Genomic DNA, 16,103 nt, shown 5'->3' on the forward strand with positions numbered 1-16,103 from the left:
CAGAATTATACGGTAAACACCACTTTTTATTGGAATAATTGAATTCTTAATACTAGTTTACCAGTTTCAACAGTCATCAAAATAGAACAGCTCACACATCAGCACTATGAAACTCCTTAAAACAGCTTCTTTCAACATTTCAGCACGTTTAACTATCACCACAAAGTTGCTGTTTTTTTACATTTTTACTATTATTTTAAATATGATTCCATTTTGCTCCCTTCAAGTTCCTGTTCACCAACCACCATGCATGTGTGTTTTCTATTATTACCATCATTTTTAGACTGATTGTTTTTTTATTTCCCTCAATGATAAATGAGATTTTCTGTTTTTTTGTAGAATTTCTGCTGACCCCAGCTGTGGTTGAGACAAAATAACGTGCAAAAACACTGGCGCCTCCTCAGCTCAGCTCCCCGAGGAGCGTGATGGAGACGCTGCTCCCTCGATGGAGTGAGGACAACCACATATACTGTATATGAGAGAGTACATCAGTGTGTGAAACTGAAACAGTTTGACACTGGAGGGTGAATGGTTGATCAGTATAAAAGGAACCTGTGGATTTTTATCTTTTATGGTTCTATTTTAGAGCTGACTCAAAGCGTCAAATCAGAAGGTTTATGACAAATATTTTACAGGTATTTATAGTTTTGAAGAAGTTTTAGAGAGTTTTTTGTATGACACAAAAAATCAAGGGTATCTTTCTTTTAAGAGAATCTCTCAAAATGGTACATTTTGATGTCAATTTTAAAATTAATATATTTCAACTGCTGTAGTTACAGGGGAACCGTATCCCTAGTTAATGGATTTTTGAATGAAGGTAAATGTCTATAGATAGTGTACATACTTAGATTTAAAATACCCCTTTTCCTCTATGTGGTATTGTAAAACAGCAGCTTGGAGTTTTAGTCCAACAAACAGAGAGCAGAAACATTTCATTGGTTAAATGAAACCTCAGTGGGCGGAAATAACGAGGCGTAATAAACAACAATAAATGGTTAGATTGATACTAAAATAATCCTATAATTACTAATTACTGTAAGTGTGTGCTGGTGTCTGTATCCACAGAGACCCTGCTCTCTGCCTGTATTTAACTTTAAATGTTCTGTGTTCGGGACTCTTTTGAGCATAAGGACCCCACGTGGGTAGCACCCAGCGAATAAGCAGGGTGTGCAGTCTGCTGTCACTTTGTGGAGCCCCTCAGTGTACCGAGGCTCACAGGCCTGACACACACCCACGCAGAGAGCAGGCAGGCCACAGCAGGTTGAAGCTGCCTTGGGCTGCATTCATTCAAAATCAGGCACCTTTCTGGCCGGTTTATGAGGAGGGGTGAAAATAATAATATGAATAAATTGTATTTGTTTAGCTCTTTTCCGAACACAAAGACCCTTTACAGAAACAAACAAACAAACCAAAAGAAACGAAATAAGACAAAACAGAGCAACAATCAGTGTTTTACATGAATACATGTACATAGTTCATTTCCCCACTGGACTCTGTTGCTGTACTGTTTAGTGCCCACAAGTAAATGTTAGCATGCTAACATGCTAAACTAGCTGGCCAGAGTCGTAAACATGATACCGTCGCCCACGGAGATTTCACCAATCAAATGACTTCTGCCTCCAAAGCAGCTTTGGCTCTAAAAGAAATCTGTGTACACCTAATAAAACTCCATGCTCTTGTGATTTATTTTAAAATTACACTTCATGGTTGTGTACTGGCCTGCAAGAGTCCACAGACGTCGAGCTGAAGCTCCCTGTCATGCTGAAGGACGATTTAAAAAGCATGGAGTTTGTTGCGTTGGGTCTTTCTGTGGGTGGAGCTGATCTTTGGATAACAAGACGGTCGTGACACACTCAAATACTGGACATGAATGCATAATAGACCGGCTCAGAAGGATGTAGGTTTTTAGCCAAGGATAAAGTCTGACCTAGGTCCTATAAACCCATTAATGTTAGCCATATTAAACTTTTGTATTTCACAAAGAAGATCAGGTAAACCAGAACTCTAACCATCCAAAGTGATATGACTTTTTACAGACTGGACCCCCAGACACTTTAGACATAGATTCATCAAGTCCATTTGAAAGGTGGTCTAGCTATTCATGAGCTCCTTGCAATTAAGAACAAAACTGACTCTTAACTGGCAGCGTGGATTTCATGAATCCCTCTTTCTTTACTTCAGATGGTCCAGAAATCTGTGAAGCACATACTGTAAAAATGTTTCCTCCCCAAAGAATAATGTGAAAATTGAAACTGAATGAAAAACAAGGTAAATCATACTCATGTGTGCTAGCATATTGTAAAATCCAAAAGATTTTACAGGAAAACATCTAAGAGATAACGTGAAAACAATGGAAATGTCTTGAATGTCAAACTTTCTGCATATATATGAAGATTTTTCTTGGTTCATAGATGAATATTTTATCGATTTGCAAAATACTGTAAGTACCTTAAGATGCTAAAGACGAAGCATAATGCCTTAGATCTGTGATTCTCTGTCTGGTGTATTACATGTCACATACTGCTGAGCGAGTGTTTTACCACTTTGTATACTGTTGGGGTAATAATTAGACGACCAAGTTTTTAAAATCTTTCCCCCAAGATGTGACACAGAACAAGCTGTTTTAACCTGCATAACTCAAGGAAATGACAATAATAATGTCTTGGCGGAAAGATTGAAAATGATTTCGTTTGTAGTTAAACTGTATTGTTGCATCTTGTAAGTACACAATGCATCAACACAGTGTTTTTAATGGGGTGTCAAGTCATCTTTGACCTTTGCTGATCTCTGTTGGTGACTGCAGCAACATCGGTGTCTTTTTTTATGGCTTTGGTCACAGAAATGCAAGTAATAATCCAACTCCAATGCAGGACCACACTACTAATACAATTAAGAAACATTGTCCAAAAAACACAAAATCTGTTAGCCACTTAAGGCTGGTTCCAAAAACCAGTCAACCCCCATCAACCTCAATGTTTAAATGCCCAACATTTCACCAGAAACAAACAAATTATGGTTTTGGTCTTGATAATGTAATGTTCATGAAAGCTGTACAGGATTTTTATAAAACTCCCCCATTAAAGTTATATTAAGGCTTAAAGATATCCATCATTAAGGACATGGCTGCTTTGTCTCAGGTCACTAGCTGCTAGCTATCTCCTCTGCTGCGTCACTGGGTCGCCTCAGCGCCGATGAACGGTTAAACTCAGGCTGTGTCGTCACTGCTAAGATGGCGACGGCCGGAGCCGCCTCAGCACCTACGGGTGACGGCACACAGACTGTCCACGTTCTGTACAGTCTACGGTCTTAAACTGATTGTACCTATAAAATAAATTTAAATAATATACTAAGGAATGTAAAACCTATGGAGACATAGAGGATTATTTTTGTCCATAGCCTGCTGTTCACATTTTACTTTTATTTTTCTGTCATTTAGATTCCCCCCCACATTTAAACCACCAATGTGTCAAATTGTTTATTTTGTGATAATTATATCTCTAAATTATTCTCATGACAAACGTTTTTTCATCAGGTGTATTTTGTGATTCTACCACCAGATGGCGCCAAAGTCTAAATGTTCTAATCTACACATAGGGGCTTTAAAGGAGCGATACCCGACATTCAGAGCATTAATATTGCAGCAAACAGCTATTGGCTTTGTAAAGATGTAGCGGAGTAATGTCTCCCTCTGTGTGTGTTGTTAGGCAACCAAAATGCTCCCAAGCTCGAGTCTGGCACCTTAAACATCACGCTACCGGTACTGCTCTGCAACAACACAAGCAAAAAATAGGTTGACAGGGTGACGATATAGGTGGTTATTGAAATGTTTCATTATACACCAGTGTGGATTAATTGTTTTATAGATCTAATGGTTTAGATGTTAAATGACAGAAAGTGTTGAAATAATCATGAAGTAAACTACTGGGCAACGGAAACATATATTCATTTTCATTGTCCTCTGATTCAGTAGAAAACATAATTATTGCCCCTTTTGTTTGCTCCTGTATTTCTTTGGGATCGGCTGCAAGTTGACATCTTGAAACTGAACGTGTTTCACCGTACAATGGGATGTCACAGAGGGGGTTCAAAGATCACCGTTTGCAGTTCAAGAGGTTTATCCTTTCTCTGCCCTGATGTTCATATTAAATATCTCAGCGGTGACACAATCCAGTACGTACAGATCTTTCAGAGTGTGAGTGTTTTATTATGCAAAAGTCCGGACGTTCACACCACTTTATGCAAGCTGTTGACTCTCATGTTGCTTTTGCCAATGCTGCTCGTTAATTTATGATTCATGCCACTGTAAATAAATTATTTTTATTGAGTGGGACTGCCTCCGTCTTTTTAATTCCATCCACTGGGAAGCAGATGTCCTCTGACTCTGGTGTGCTGCATTACACTTGTTCTTCTATACTTACATGAGCTATAATGGACTGCAGACCTGACACTGACTGCCAATCAAATGAAGTATACTTCATTGGCTGAAATCAAATGGCTGAAAAAACTGAAACATTGAATGTAATTAAATGCATTGTGTTAACAGGTTCCATGTAATTTTATTATGTTAGTTAAAAGCAAAAATATACACATTATTTCTTAATTGAACTAACGAAAAAAAAATACTTCTGAACAACAAGCGTACCGAAATTAATTCAGTTATGTTATTTGGACTTAAAGAATATATTTACAGGGTACATGTACCTCAGAGTTTTGTTTGTTCATCACTGTTATCTGGTCAAATCCCTGTGCGTGCAATTGTCCCTTTACAGCAGCAGGGGGCGACCTTCTCAAGGAATTTGAGGTAAACATGGTCACACTAAAAAAAATAAAGATAAAACTATATTTAACCAACCCAAAGCATTTAGGAGCAGTGGGCTGCTGTGAAGCACCCTGGGAAATTTTTCAATGAATGTATTGGCTTAATTATTCCCTAGAGTTCCCATCACTTCCCTCCTGAATATTCCTCCTATTTTATAAATAGCATGCCAAATGTAGGGTTATTAAAAAATCTTGTCACTTGGGTTTATTCAAGTTAAGATGCATTAACCCATTTTACTATTATTACTCTATATGTGCAGACGTGTTTCAGTCATGTCCTCTGTGTTGTTCTCTCGTGATGACTTTGAGACGCAAAAACAACATAAAGCCATGCGTGTGTCGTATTACGATGTGATGACGTGTACAAGTGGCCAATCTGGCATCGCCCCCAGTGGCTTGTTTATTTATTTGTTTATTTCGGGCATGTCAATTAAATCGTCATCATCACACTTCATCTTTGTTAAAATGATACAATACACATGGCCGAAAGGGAAAGCGGGAGAAGCCAAAGCTTATTTAGTCCCGCCCCCATAAACTACTCAGGCTTGTTGGGCCTGAGTAGCTCTAGATGTGCTCTTTGTGACACACATCTGTTTTTTTTGGGGGGGGTTTTTTAACCAATTGAAAGCATTGAAAGCCAAATGGTCATTCATTGCGATGTTCAGGCAATACAGCCTCTGCCTATACACGTTTGATTCTCTAAAAACATGAAATCCTCCTGGGGTCTGTATAGTCTGGTCTATATTTATGGTAGTTATGTGTCTGTTTGAGGTCATGTTGTGTCTCTGTGATCATGTTGTGTCTCGTTGTGGTTGTATTGCCCCCTTTTAAGTCTTCTTGTTTCTTTGTGGTCACATTGAGTCTCTTCCTGGTTGGTTCGTGTCTCTTTCAGTTACATGTTTTAGGTGAAGGCCACGGGGGACTTCTGACACGTTCCTGCAACTTTCTAAACTTGGTGAACTTTGAGGGACAATCCACCAATTTAAGGCTGTTTATCAGGGTTATCTCTGTTAAAAGAAGGCCTGTGTTACAAATTGGGGATATGATGATTGAAAGATGTTCAAATGTACCAGGCAGGAAGGCTGTCATAATGATATGGCACTCAGTTGCATTCTGGGAAGTGTAGTGGTTTCAGTCCTTTATTGAAGCTTATACTAATCACATTAATATTCACAGCTATGATAGTTGTATTAACGAGGTAAAAATACTTTTTTTTTCATTATTCTATGCATATTCCCCTGCATTTATCTTCACATATTGAAAGGAATCTTGAATGTTAAAAAGAAACATTATTTGACTCTGCTTAATGACACACTCACATACATGTGGCCCTCAAGAAGTTGCTTATTTTGAATGCTTAGCTCACTTTAGGAGACCTTATGGATGACCTACCATATAGAATAGAAGGGCACATTTGAGCTTCACTAATAAGAAGGCAGGCATACACAATGAACTTGACATTGGTCCGGTACCTGGTGTCCTCTGCATGGCCCCTTCAAATCTAATCACACAGCAGCTCCACTGTCTGCCAGGGGAGATATGGAACATGTTCCAACTCACTCTCAAATAAAGCTTTTTGTCGTGAATATGTTATTATGAAATATAACAAACTGTTGGCTGGCGCCACGCCTGAGATGCCATATTGCACTCGGAAAGATACCATCATTGAGATTGAGCTGGCAGCATGGAAACGATTGCTCAAGGTCATAAACTTCATAAAAGGTAAACGTGATGATTGGCTTCATACAGATTTCATAACTTTAGAATGTACATAAAGAAATACTGAGGGCCATGAAAATATTTCAGGAGTATCTGAGATTTCTGTATCTGTATTCATTCTTTGTTACCGCCATTACATAATGCATCTCGTTATCAATGTTCTTTGTGTGTCATTATGTCAAGTTACAACACTCCCTTTTCGTGTTTGTATTACAGAGAAAGTTATGAATTGTTAATGGAAGTGTAGTATTGTGTAGTATGAACGACCACAGTCTGGGTGGCAATGGGTTGGAATGTATTCAGTACGTGTTGTGGACGCCTATTGGATGCTTCACCTGTCAGTCACGACAACACCTGCCATTGGCTCTCCTGTTCTGGCTCAGCAGGCCTGCTCTGAGAGCCAAAGGAAGAAAGAAATAGTGAGGACCTCTCACTCCCGTTTGATTTCCAGACCGCAAACTGTGAGCTGGATACAAATGAGAAAACATGGCCTGGATACCTCTACTTTCTCAATACATTATGAGCTACTAATGGAATTTAAGTGAATAAAAAGTATATCAACTGGTTAAAGCCAGAATAAAAAATCAATTTCTTTGCTTTTACAAAAATACTTACATTTTCTGAAAGCCTATACGCTACTATTATTATACTACTAAAACTTGTAAGAATTTGCTCCGTCGCTTTGTCAAAAATATAATTACATGATTCATGCACTTGTTGTAAGTTACATCCAGGCAGCAACCTGTGGTTCTTAAATTAAGCCAAGGCATCCACTTGCATTCTCTCTGTTGGCCATCAGGGGGCGACTCCTCTGGTTGCAGAAAGACGGCAGATTGCATGAAAGTATATGATAAAATCACTCTACTTCTCACTTGATGTACTATCTCAGTAAACATTGTAAATATGAGTTTGAGCAAAGACGTCAATAGATGCAATTTGCACCGGATCATAATTATTTAGTGAAGGAATCATTTTCTGATAACACAGCCTTTCAATTTATAAACTGTATAAAACTTTGAGGTAAATCTGTTTGTTTTTTCAGAATCAATGTGCCGTTATTCTGTAATTGCATCTTGTCGTGATTATGCAAGCTAACAGAGAGTGAGTGGAATAGAACCACAAGCTAAAAACAACCACAACAAAAATCTCCTCTGATGACTTTAAAGCTTCCTTTTGTTTAATTTGGAGACAAAAGTATTTAAAATGTTAATTGGTGACATTGCTAAGCCACAATAGCCTACCTAGCTAAAGTTTGCTAATATTAGTCGGCATAAGTAGAACCGATGTGTGTTGAATAGGACTCAAATCGTATTGATTATTAATTCAACTTTTAGGCTTGATACGGTAACTTTATTATCATTATTATTACATTATAGAAGTTACATACCGGTAGTCTGAAAAAACAACTGTATTCTGTAAGCGTGTGGCAAAAACGTAATTACCCATCTGTTTGGGCATCCACATTTGTAATTTCAAAGAAGTGAGCTAAGTATGCTCTAGATAACTGACGGCTCACAATTATATAAATACATATTTTGTTGGTAATTTCTGTATATTTTGGACCCTTTACGCATGCTCGTGATTGTCGTAGAGCATGGAGTGACTCCTCTTGCTCGTTGTGCGATCTCTGGTCAGAGGGGCGTGCACGTGAAGCTAGGGGCGTGCACGTGAAGCAGGAGGGCGGTAACCACTGCGGTCCTACTACAGTATCTCCCCGTCTCGGAGGCTGAGGACAGCGTTACTTTCCGCCGCAGTACGTGTCGTCGAATAGTACATTTCTGTTTTGGGCTGACAGGGACCGGGAAGGCAGGCATGGCGGTGGCACCGAAGCGACAGGACACCCGGAAATTCTTCGAGAACCTGACCGGCGCTGGTAAATCCATCGCAGTGCTGACCAGCGGAGGAGATGCCCAAGGTAATGTCGCGGAGCTTGAGTTCCGTTATCGGACACGTTGCTGGCTTCTGCCGACTCCAACCCCATTAATGACTGACACCGCAAAGTGCTGACATTGAGCAAATAACTCGTTTTTTTTAGTAATTGTGCTCGTTTTCTTCACGCGTTAACGTTGGCAAGATACGTATAGTATTTCCGTCTGTCACGTTGTTTCGGTGGAGGGTTGCAATAAAAGTCGTCTGTGTTCAATTGAAGAAACGACAGGAACGCGAAAGCCCTGTCCGATAATGGACGCGTAGCCGCGCGCAGACTTGTCCGATCAAGGAACCGGTACGTTACATTCTCCTCCGTGAAGGTGCGGTTTAAAAAGGCTCCCGTGCATCAAAGAGGGAACGATGTTTTAATCAATATGTAAAGGTATTTATAATCGTGCTTCCCTCGGGGTTTCTATAGGATGCGCGGTTATGCAACAGCTGACGCTCCCGTATAAGACATTTCTGCATGGATGCTATAATGTTACAATTCACCATATTAGAGCAGATTAATAATCCAGGTCTGCTGAAATCTAACCCGGGTTTCGAAGAGGTGCTGTCGGATCATTTAGAAAGCAGCACTGATATCAACAAGTGAAGAGAAACATCTGCCTGTGTTTCTCTCCGTATCACCATTAACCGCTGAGCCCCCCTCACGGCCCCAGTGCACCAGGACCTATCATTACTATTAAATAATCTTGATATTTCTGCACGGTTATCATCGTGAGGCCCCGGGTCCACATAAAAGGATTGTATATTTACTGCACGTCTTACTGACCGAAGACTGCCTGCAGTGTTTAGGTTTCCTGTTGTATTAAGAATCCTTTGTTTGGAAAGTTGACACATCATAAGAGACTAAACCAACTCTTAAACAGGAATAAACAACCCTCGTACATCACAGTAGATGTGTGGAAACACGTGTCTTCTTGCATCCCGGAGTCGTGAGAGGACCATTGTGAAGCTACACAGACTCAGCACAACCACTTCCGAGCGAACCTTTCACAGTAAATGTCGCGTGCTCCAGTTTGCGCTGCGGCGCTTTTATTCTGAAGGCAGAATGTATCGACTTCCTGTTAACGTGCTCGTAACTTCACCCACCCTGTCGCGGTGGGGGTTTGCCGCCTACGTGAGGAGCAGCGAGTAGGCTATGCAGTGACGTGAGAATAAGAAGGGGAATTAAATGAATGCAAAGTAATTAACATTAACAACATGAATCAATTAGCTTTCGGTGACGTCATTGTTGATATCGTTAATTAATAATCATGGGAGGGATATCTCCACTGGGATGTGTTGAGTAGCTTTCGAGCTTCAATGCTGATCTCATAACACATTTTTGTGTATTTGTGTCACTCATGCGAATTTGTTTTGTTATTTTAATGTTCCTGAAACGTCATCAGAACATGTAATCTTACTCTTAATAAACTCTCCTACGGTTCATCTATATGGTGCTCTGTCATCTTTAGCATCCACACAGTGCTGCTGCAGGCTAACCACAGCTAATGTTAGCAGTTACATAACACTGTGAGGCTAAAGGCTGCAGCACATCAGCTCCCATACACCCAACCTTTGTAGTGCTAACATGAAACGGCACGTTCCTCCTGGCAGCGTGGGTTACCGGTGTCCCAGGAGCACCTATCTCAACATCAAGATGAAAAGTGATTACCAGGGCACATTTTTTACACATACAGGCACACACACACACACACACACACACACACACACACACACACACAACTAGAGATTTTTAGTCAGGCCGGAGGGAATAGTCAGTAATTCTGAGAGCTCAGCTGGAAAATGACACACACACACACACACACACACACACACACACACACACACACACACACACACACAGAGACACAGTATGTTAACTCGACCCATTCCACACAACGTGATGAGTTGATGGCTGTATTCATGTTGCGAAAGCACAGAAAAATGAACCTCATTCCATCCAAAAATGTAATTCATATATATATATATATAATCGCAAGAAAAAAGCCCCCATCACGTGACGGCTTTAACCTTTTTTAACTGTTGACAAGCACAGTTGGTGGCAGTTTCAGGTTTAAAATAAAAACTGCCAACTAATCCGGAGTTACAGCTTCACACGTGTGAGGATTTGCTGCATGCGTTGAAAATAAATTGCAGGTTTATTGGTTTTGGAAATATGTGTACGTTGCAGCCCTAGTTCAGTGCAGCCACACACATCAGCTGTGTCTGTTGCACTAACACTAACAAGTGTCTGAACAGAGGCTAAACCATGACATTGTCATCCAACAAGTAGTCACGTCCCATGTGCACATTCTGCAGACAAGGGCCGGTGAATGGGAGGGTTGTTTAAAGCATGTGTTGTAGGAGGACATTTGGCAGAGATAGGCCCGTTGGTTGTGGGGCAGCTTGTGCCTGCTGTGCTCTGTACTTGGCTTCACCCATTCTGGGCCTCCTGCCTCGATAAGAGGCATCATTTCTTATCTGTTGTGTCGTATAAGGGAAGTCTTGGGTAATATGCAGGATGAGAGGTTTCCGTGGACGGTTTTGATAAAACCAGCGATATGCTTCACTAGATCACCTACAACGTTGGGTAGTAATTCAAATCTCCTGTTCATTTCAAAAGAAAACCACCATCATAAACATTTGAATTATCATTGATAAAAAGTAAATTTCTGACAGAGCTTCTGCAGACAACACCGTTGATTAAGGCTTAATATTCTCTAGGTTTGGGATGATGAATAACATAATAATATAATATATAAAAAATAACATAGGTCTAGTTGGAAAAAGGACATTATACCTTTAACAATGAATCAGTTATTAGAAAAGAAAACATGACAGATTATGAAAAGAATCATGAGTTGCAGCTGTAATCGTCATGTGTTGTCTGTTTTCCTTCCCTGTGACCTTTTGTTGTTGCCGATCATTTCCTATTCCTCCATCAGGATCATTAAGTTAAGTTTAATCACAGCTGACTGACTGCATGCATTGCTAGAAGATACAACCTCTCAGCCAGTTGTACATCAAATACTTTAATTTAATTAATGGATACCTTCAGTGTACAATCAGTGTGTTGATATCAGACTCAGTGTGAGATTTACTGTCTGTCCTGCTTCTAATTCGGCTAAGTGTTTTTTTTTAAGTGTCACCCCTCTAGCTCTCTCTCACTCTCTCTCTCTCTCTCTGTCTCTCTCTCTCTGTCTCTCTCTGTCTCTCTCTTTTTTGACCTCTTTACTTCTCCTCTTGTCGGCTGGTCTGTCTGGCTCCTGCTACCTCTTGTTAATTCTATTTTTCTCTCTGTGTCAGTTTTGACCTCATAAATAGCGATGTCTCCAAACTTGAGTGGAAAAGGGAAGCTTTTCCTTTTCAAAGATACATTCAAGTACATTAGGGATTGAAATGATTTGATTCTGAAATATATTTATCTATTTAAAAAAAAATGTCCAGTCTATATCAAATATTCCCAAACATTTTGAAATTCACAGGCATGAATGCGGCGGTCCGGGCCGTCGTCCGGATGGGCATCTACGTGGGAGCGAAGGTCTACTTCATCCACGAGGTGAGGCAGGACTCGTACGTCAGGCTCCAGACGTCTGGCAGTCTGTAGACTCTGCCACTGTTGAGTGAGCTTAATTATAACAACGATCAATCACTGTCTTTAATATCTAAAGAGTGGTTGCATATCGACCGTCTGAGAATATATGTGCAGTATTGTGCTGCCACCGATGGCTGATAGAGATGATCTGGTCTCAGTGTGGATGTAATTGAATGACCGGAGGCAGACTTCATCCTTCACTGGTTGCACTGTCATCACCATCAGCCTCCAGGAACCACCGGGCTTTAGTAACGACAGCTGAGTGCCCATTGTGACTAAAAAAAACAGCGGGACCGAAAAAGCACTAGGTTTTGTCTGAATTATGATTTTGTGGGATTTCTTTTACTACTTGTGTAATTTATATATCTAATAATTCATTACATAATTAAAAGAAAGGATAGATTAATTGAAAATGAAAATAGCATTTAAAAAAAGCCCCAAATAAAGTGGCCCATGATCACAATTACTGTTTATTTACTGTTTATTTACTTATTTATTACTGTTTTGTGGTCTCAGGGGTACCAGGGGATGGTGGACGGAGGAGACAACATTAAAGAGGCATCATGGGAAAGCGTCTCCAGCATGTTGCAAGTGGTGAGTCGAGCTTTTCTGCTGCTGATCAGGTCAAACGCATGAGGCTGTCATCAAAGACTTCATCCTGTGATAATGTCATCATCATCGCTGTGTGTTTGAGCACAGCGATGATGACAGAGGGGCAGCAGTGTGTGCACACGGAGGAATATCTGCTGTGTTGGAGGACTTCTGTGATGATCATTGGAAGTGACTCAGCAACAAGTATTTTAGCTTTGAGCCAAATGAGGCTGTGATTGAATTAGACCTCTTCACTGTTTGCTGGAGTCAGACAGTCATTGTTTAAAGTGGATTATATCCAGCGCATTAATGAAAAACGATGAGTCTTGTAACTCAGCATAAACAAGCTAGACAGATAGATAAGGAGCCACACTCAATGTCATGATATAAGAGACTCGTGTGATTTCAGATTGTAATTCATGTTTCCCTCAGGGTGGCACGGTCATCGGCAGCGCCCGCTGCAAGGAGTTTCGTACCCACGAGGGCCGCTTGAAAGCCGCACACAACCTCGTGCTGCGCAGCATCACCAACCTGTGTGTGATCGGTGGAGACGGCAGCCTGACCGGAGCCAACCTGTTCAGGGAGGAGTGGAGCGGTCTGCTGGAGGAGCTGGTCCAACAAGGTGACTGCTCAGTGGCCTCTACATACACATTGTTGCTCCGGCCTGTTGTTGTCTGCGATTTCACAGCGGTGTAAAGATCTGGGAAGATTAGGCTCATTAGTCAGCTGATGTATGGAAAGCAACATGAGAGGGGGTGAGGGCTGCGGGTGGTAAACACATTCTGCAGCCTGCAGGTCAGAGTGCATGAAAAAAATCGTAGGTTTTGTCACTGCAACAACTTGCAGACCAACCAGCAACAGCCATCCCTTGCAAACACCAAACAGGAAGCTACTGTACTTTACTGTACTACCCCCGACCAGCGTCTTCTGGGGGTTAAAATGTCTCTAGAACTATATGTAGACCCTGGTCTGGCCTCACAGTGAGTTCCTCAGAAGGTTCCTGGTCCCCGTGGAAAGTTCCTTCCGTTGAAAAGGGTCTGACTCGTGTCTTCCAGGTCTGATCGATAAAGAGGCAGCCCACAGTAACTCGGTGCTCCACATCGTCGGCATGGTCGGCTCCATCGACAACGATTTCTGCGGCACCGACATGACCATCGGCACCGACTCGGCACTGCACAGGATCATCGAGGTGGTGGACGCCATCATGACCACCGCTCAGAGGTGAACAGATCCTGAGACGAGTAGAGATGTGACGAGACATAAGCATGACCACGATAAATAAATATAAACAAAATACCTGTTTGAGCAGATCAGCCCGCTGGGTTTTACTGATATGAGCTTTTGCTTGTTTCTTACATCCGTCTTGTTTTTCCCTGTTTTTCCAGCCACCAGAGGACATTTGTTCTGGAAGTCATGGGCAGGCACTGCGGGTAGGCTCTTCACCTCGTATTCACAGGGAGATAAAAACACCATAGACAACATGTGTACAAACAAATGTGTGCTATAGTGTCTATAAGTTAAGTGTGCTACTGCACACACCAAGTCTCATTTACTAAACAGTCATGGCTCAGTAAGAACACTTGCTGCATGTGTGTTTTAGGCAATATTCTGTTGAGGCTGTGTAGATGAATTCTTTAACAACAGCTGTCTGTAACGGGGAAGTAAAGATTCAAAACATTTATTAAAACGTGTGTGCAGATACCTGGCCATGGTCAGTGCCCTGGCCTGCGGAGCCGACTGGGTTTTTATCCCAGAAATGCCTCCTGAGGACGGCTGGGAGGACAGCATGTGTCAGAAACTGTCTGAGGTAACAAGCACACACACACACACACACACACACACACACACACACACACACACACACACGCCCTCATAAAAATGATTATATATAACGTTATTTTTCCAAGTAGGGATTTGAAGTGCAGACCAGACACTATAAAACTTGTTGATGCAGCAGATTCACATGTAAACCAACAATTCTGGTGGGACTTGAACCCACAACTTCAAGTGATTGACTGGAAGTTCAACACTATCCACTGTGTTATAGTAAGCTGCTACCTTACCTTTCTGAAAAAGGTTACCACATCAGATGTTTGTTTAACTGAATTTTCTCATTTCCACTTTAAACACACAGCCCAGTGGGAGTTAACTTTTTATGTCCATGTTTTTAACATTCCAAAAGTCCGACTCTGGTGGGACTCGAACCCACAACCTTTGAATTGCCTCTCCAAAGCATACTAGAAGTCCAACGCGCTATCCATTGCGCCACAGAGCCATTTATAACCCAGAGCTCAACAGTGGGTTTTATGACTTGACCTCTCTCATTTACACTGTAAACACAACCCCCACTAGACGGCAGCTCAAACAAATCCCAAGTAGGAACTTTAAATGGGAATAGAAAATTAAGTTTTGTCTACAGGAGGATCAGGATGATTCACACAAACTTGTGTCTTTAACTCATCTCAACTTTGATTGTAAATACTTACTGATAGGTAGCATTAATAACATTTCCACAAAGAAATTAGAGAACAGGCCAGCAGCTTGGTCATGTTTTAACAAAAAATAATGAAATTAATTAAATGAGATGCTATACAAAATGTAAAATATGTAAATATTTATATATATAATATATATTATATATATATATATATATATAATAAAAATAATAAATACATGTTGAATTAAATTAATGCATGATTGAATACAAGAATAAAGGGATGTTTAAATAAATATGGGAATAAATAGATACATTCAAAAATAACATGTTTAAAGCCGAATTGGTCTTTAAGGGAAGTCAGACCAAAGCAAACAAGTTGTTGTGAATTCCCATCAATCAAGCAGCCCGTTTGTCAGAAGCCTGGAGGTCAGTTGCTATCCTTTGCCCAGTCTGTTGTGTGTTTTAAAGATATCAGCAGGACCTTGCCACCGTAGGTCAAATGTCAAGTAGGAACTTGCAATGCACAGTTTGTGTCTTTAACTCATCTCAACTAAACCCTTTGTTGTAAATACTTAACCCTTTATCTAAAAAGCATTCCTATGTAATGAAGGCTCAATCAAATTTGAATTCTCTGGTGGGACTCAAACCCACAACCTTTGAATTGCATCTCTAATGTCTGGCTAGAAGTCAGATGTGCTATCCATCCACTTCAGCATAGAGGTGGTAAAGTCAGGGTGCAGACTCACTTATCTCTGAGTTCTCAAACTGATCCGGTCGGTATCACCCAGAGCATAGAAATCCTATCCATAAACCGCGAGCCCACCGTCTCCAACTACAAATATGTACATTTAAACTTAGGCTAATAGTTTAATTTGAATTGAATTGAATTAAATTGTATTTATTCTCACATCCATACAAACATCCATACAAACAGCGGAGTGATCCACAGTAACAAAACCTCCACTGAGCTACGGCCGTAGTTACAGTGATTAACTCTCTAGTCCATGTTAACTTATCTTGTTACTT

At 40.7% G+C, this 16,103-nt stretch overlaps 2 protein-coding genes across 12 annotated transcripts in view; both read left to right on the forward strand.

Moving 5' to 3' along the window:
• LOC311012646 (nuclear receptor coactivator 2-like) overlaps positions 1-4,325 on the forward strand; it is a 52,113-nt gene extending 47,788 nt beyond the window's left edge. For all 3 annotated transcript variants that reach the window (XM_084008222.1, XM_084008221.1, XM_084008223.1), the window contains one exon: positions 340-4,325. In XM_084008222.1, the coding sequence (XP_083864348.1) occupies positions 340-351 (12 nt within the window). In that variant the 3' untranslated portion in view covers positions 352-4,325. The remainder of the gene's footprint in view (positions 1-339) is intronic.
• A 3,913-nt stretch (positions 4,326-8,238) lies between these two features.
• The window catches only part of LOC311012356 (ATP-dependent 6-phosphofructokinase, platelet type-like), a 148,628-nt gene continuing 140,763 nt past the window's right edge, over positions 8,239-16,103 (forward strand). For 4 of the 9 annotated variants that reach the window (XM_084007790.1, XM_084007791.1, XM_084007784.1 and 1 more), the window contains exons 1-7: positions 8,241-8,452; positions 11,940-12,013; positions 12,566-12,643; positions 13,073-13,262; positions 13,696-13,861; positions 14,026-14,070; positions 14,339-14,447. In XM_084007790.1, the coding sequence (XP_083863916.1) occupies positions 8,350-8,452; positions 11,940-12,013; positions 12,566-12,643; positions 13,073-13,262; positions 13,696-13,861; positions 14,026-14,070; positions 14,339-14,447 (765 nt within the window). In that variant the 5' untranslated portion in view covers positions 8,241-8,349. Of the gene's footprint in view, positions 8,453-11,939; positions 12,014-12,565; positions 12,644-13,072; positions 13,263-13,695; positions 13,862-14,025; positions 14,071-14,338; positions 14,448-16,103 lie in introns of all 9 variants that reach the window. The other 5 variants (XM_084007787.1, XM_084007786.1, XM_084007788.1 and 2 more) reach the window with 3 other exon arrangements.

Source organism: Eutrigla gurnardus, assembly GCF_963514095.1.
Source record: "Eutrigla gurnardus genome assembly, chromosome: 4".
Classification (NCBI taxonomy): domain Eukaryota; kingdom Metazoa; phylum Chordata; class Actinopteri; order Perciformes; family Triglidae; genus Eutrigla; species Eutrigla gurnardus.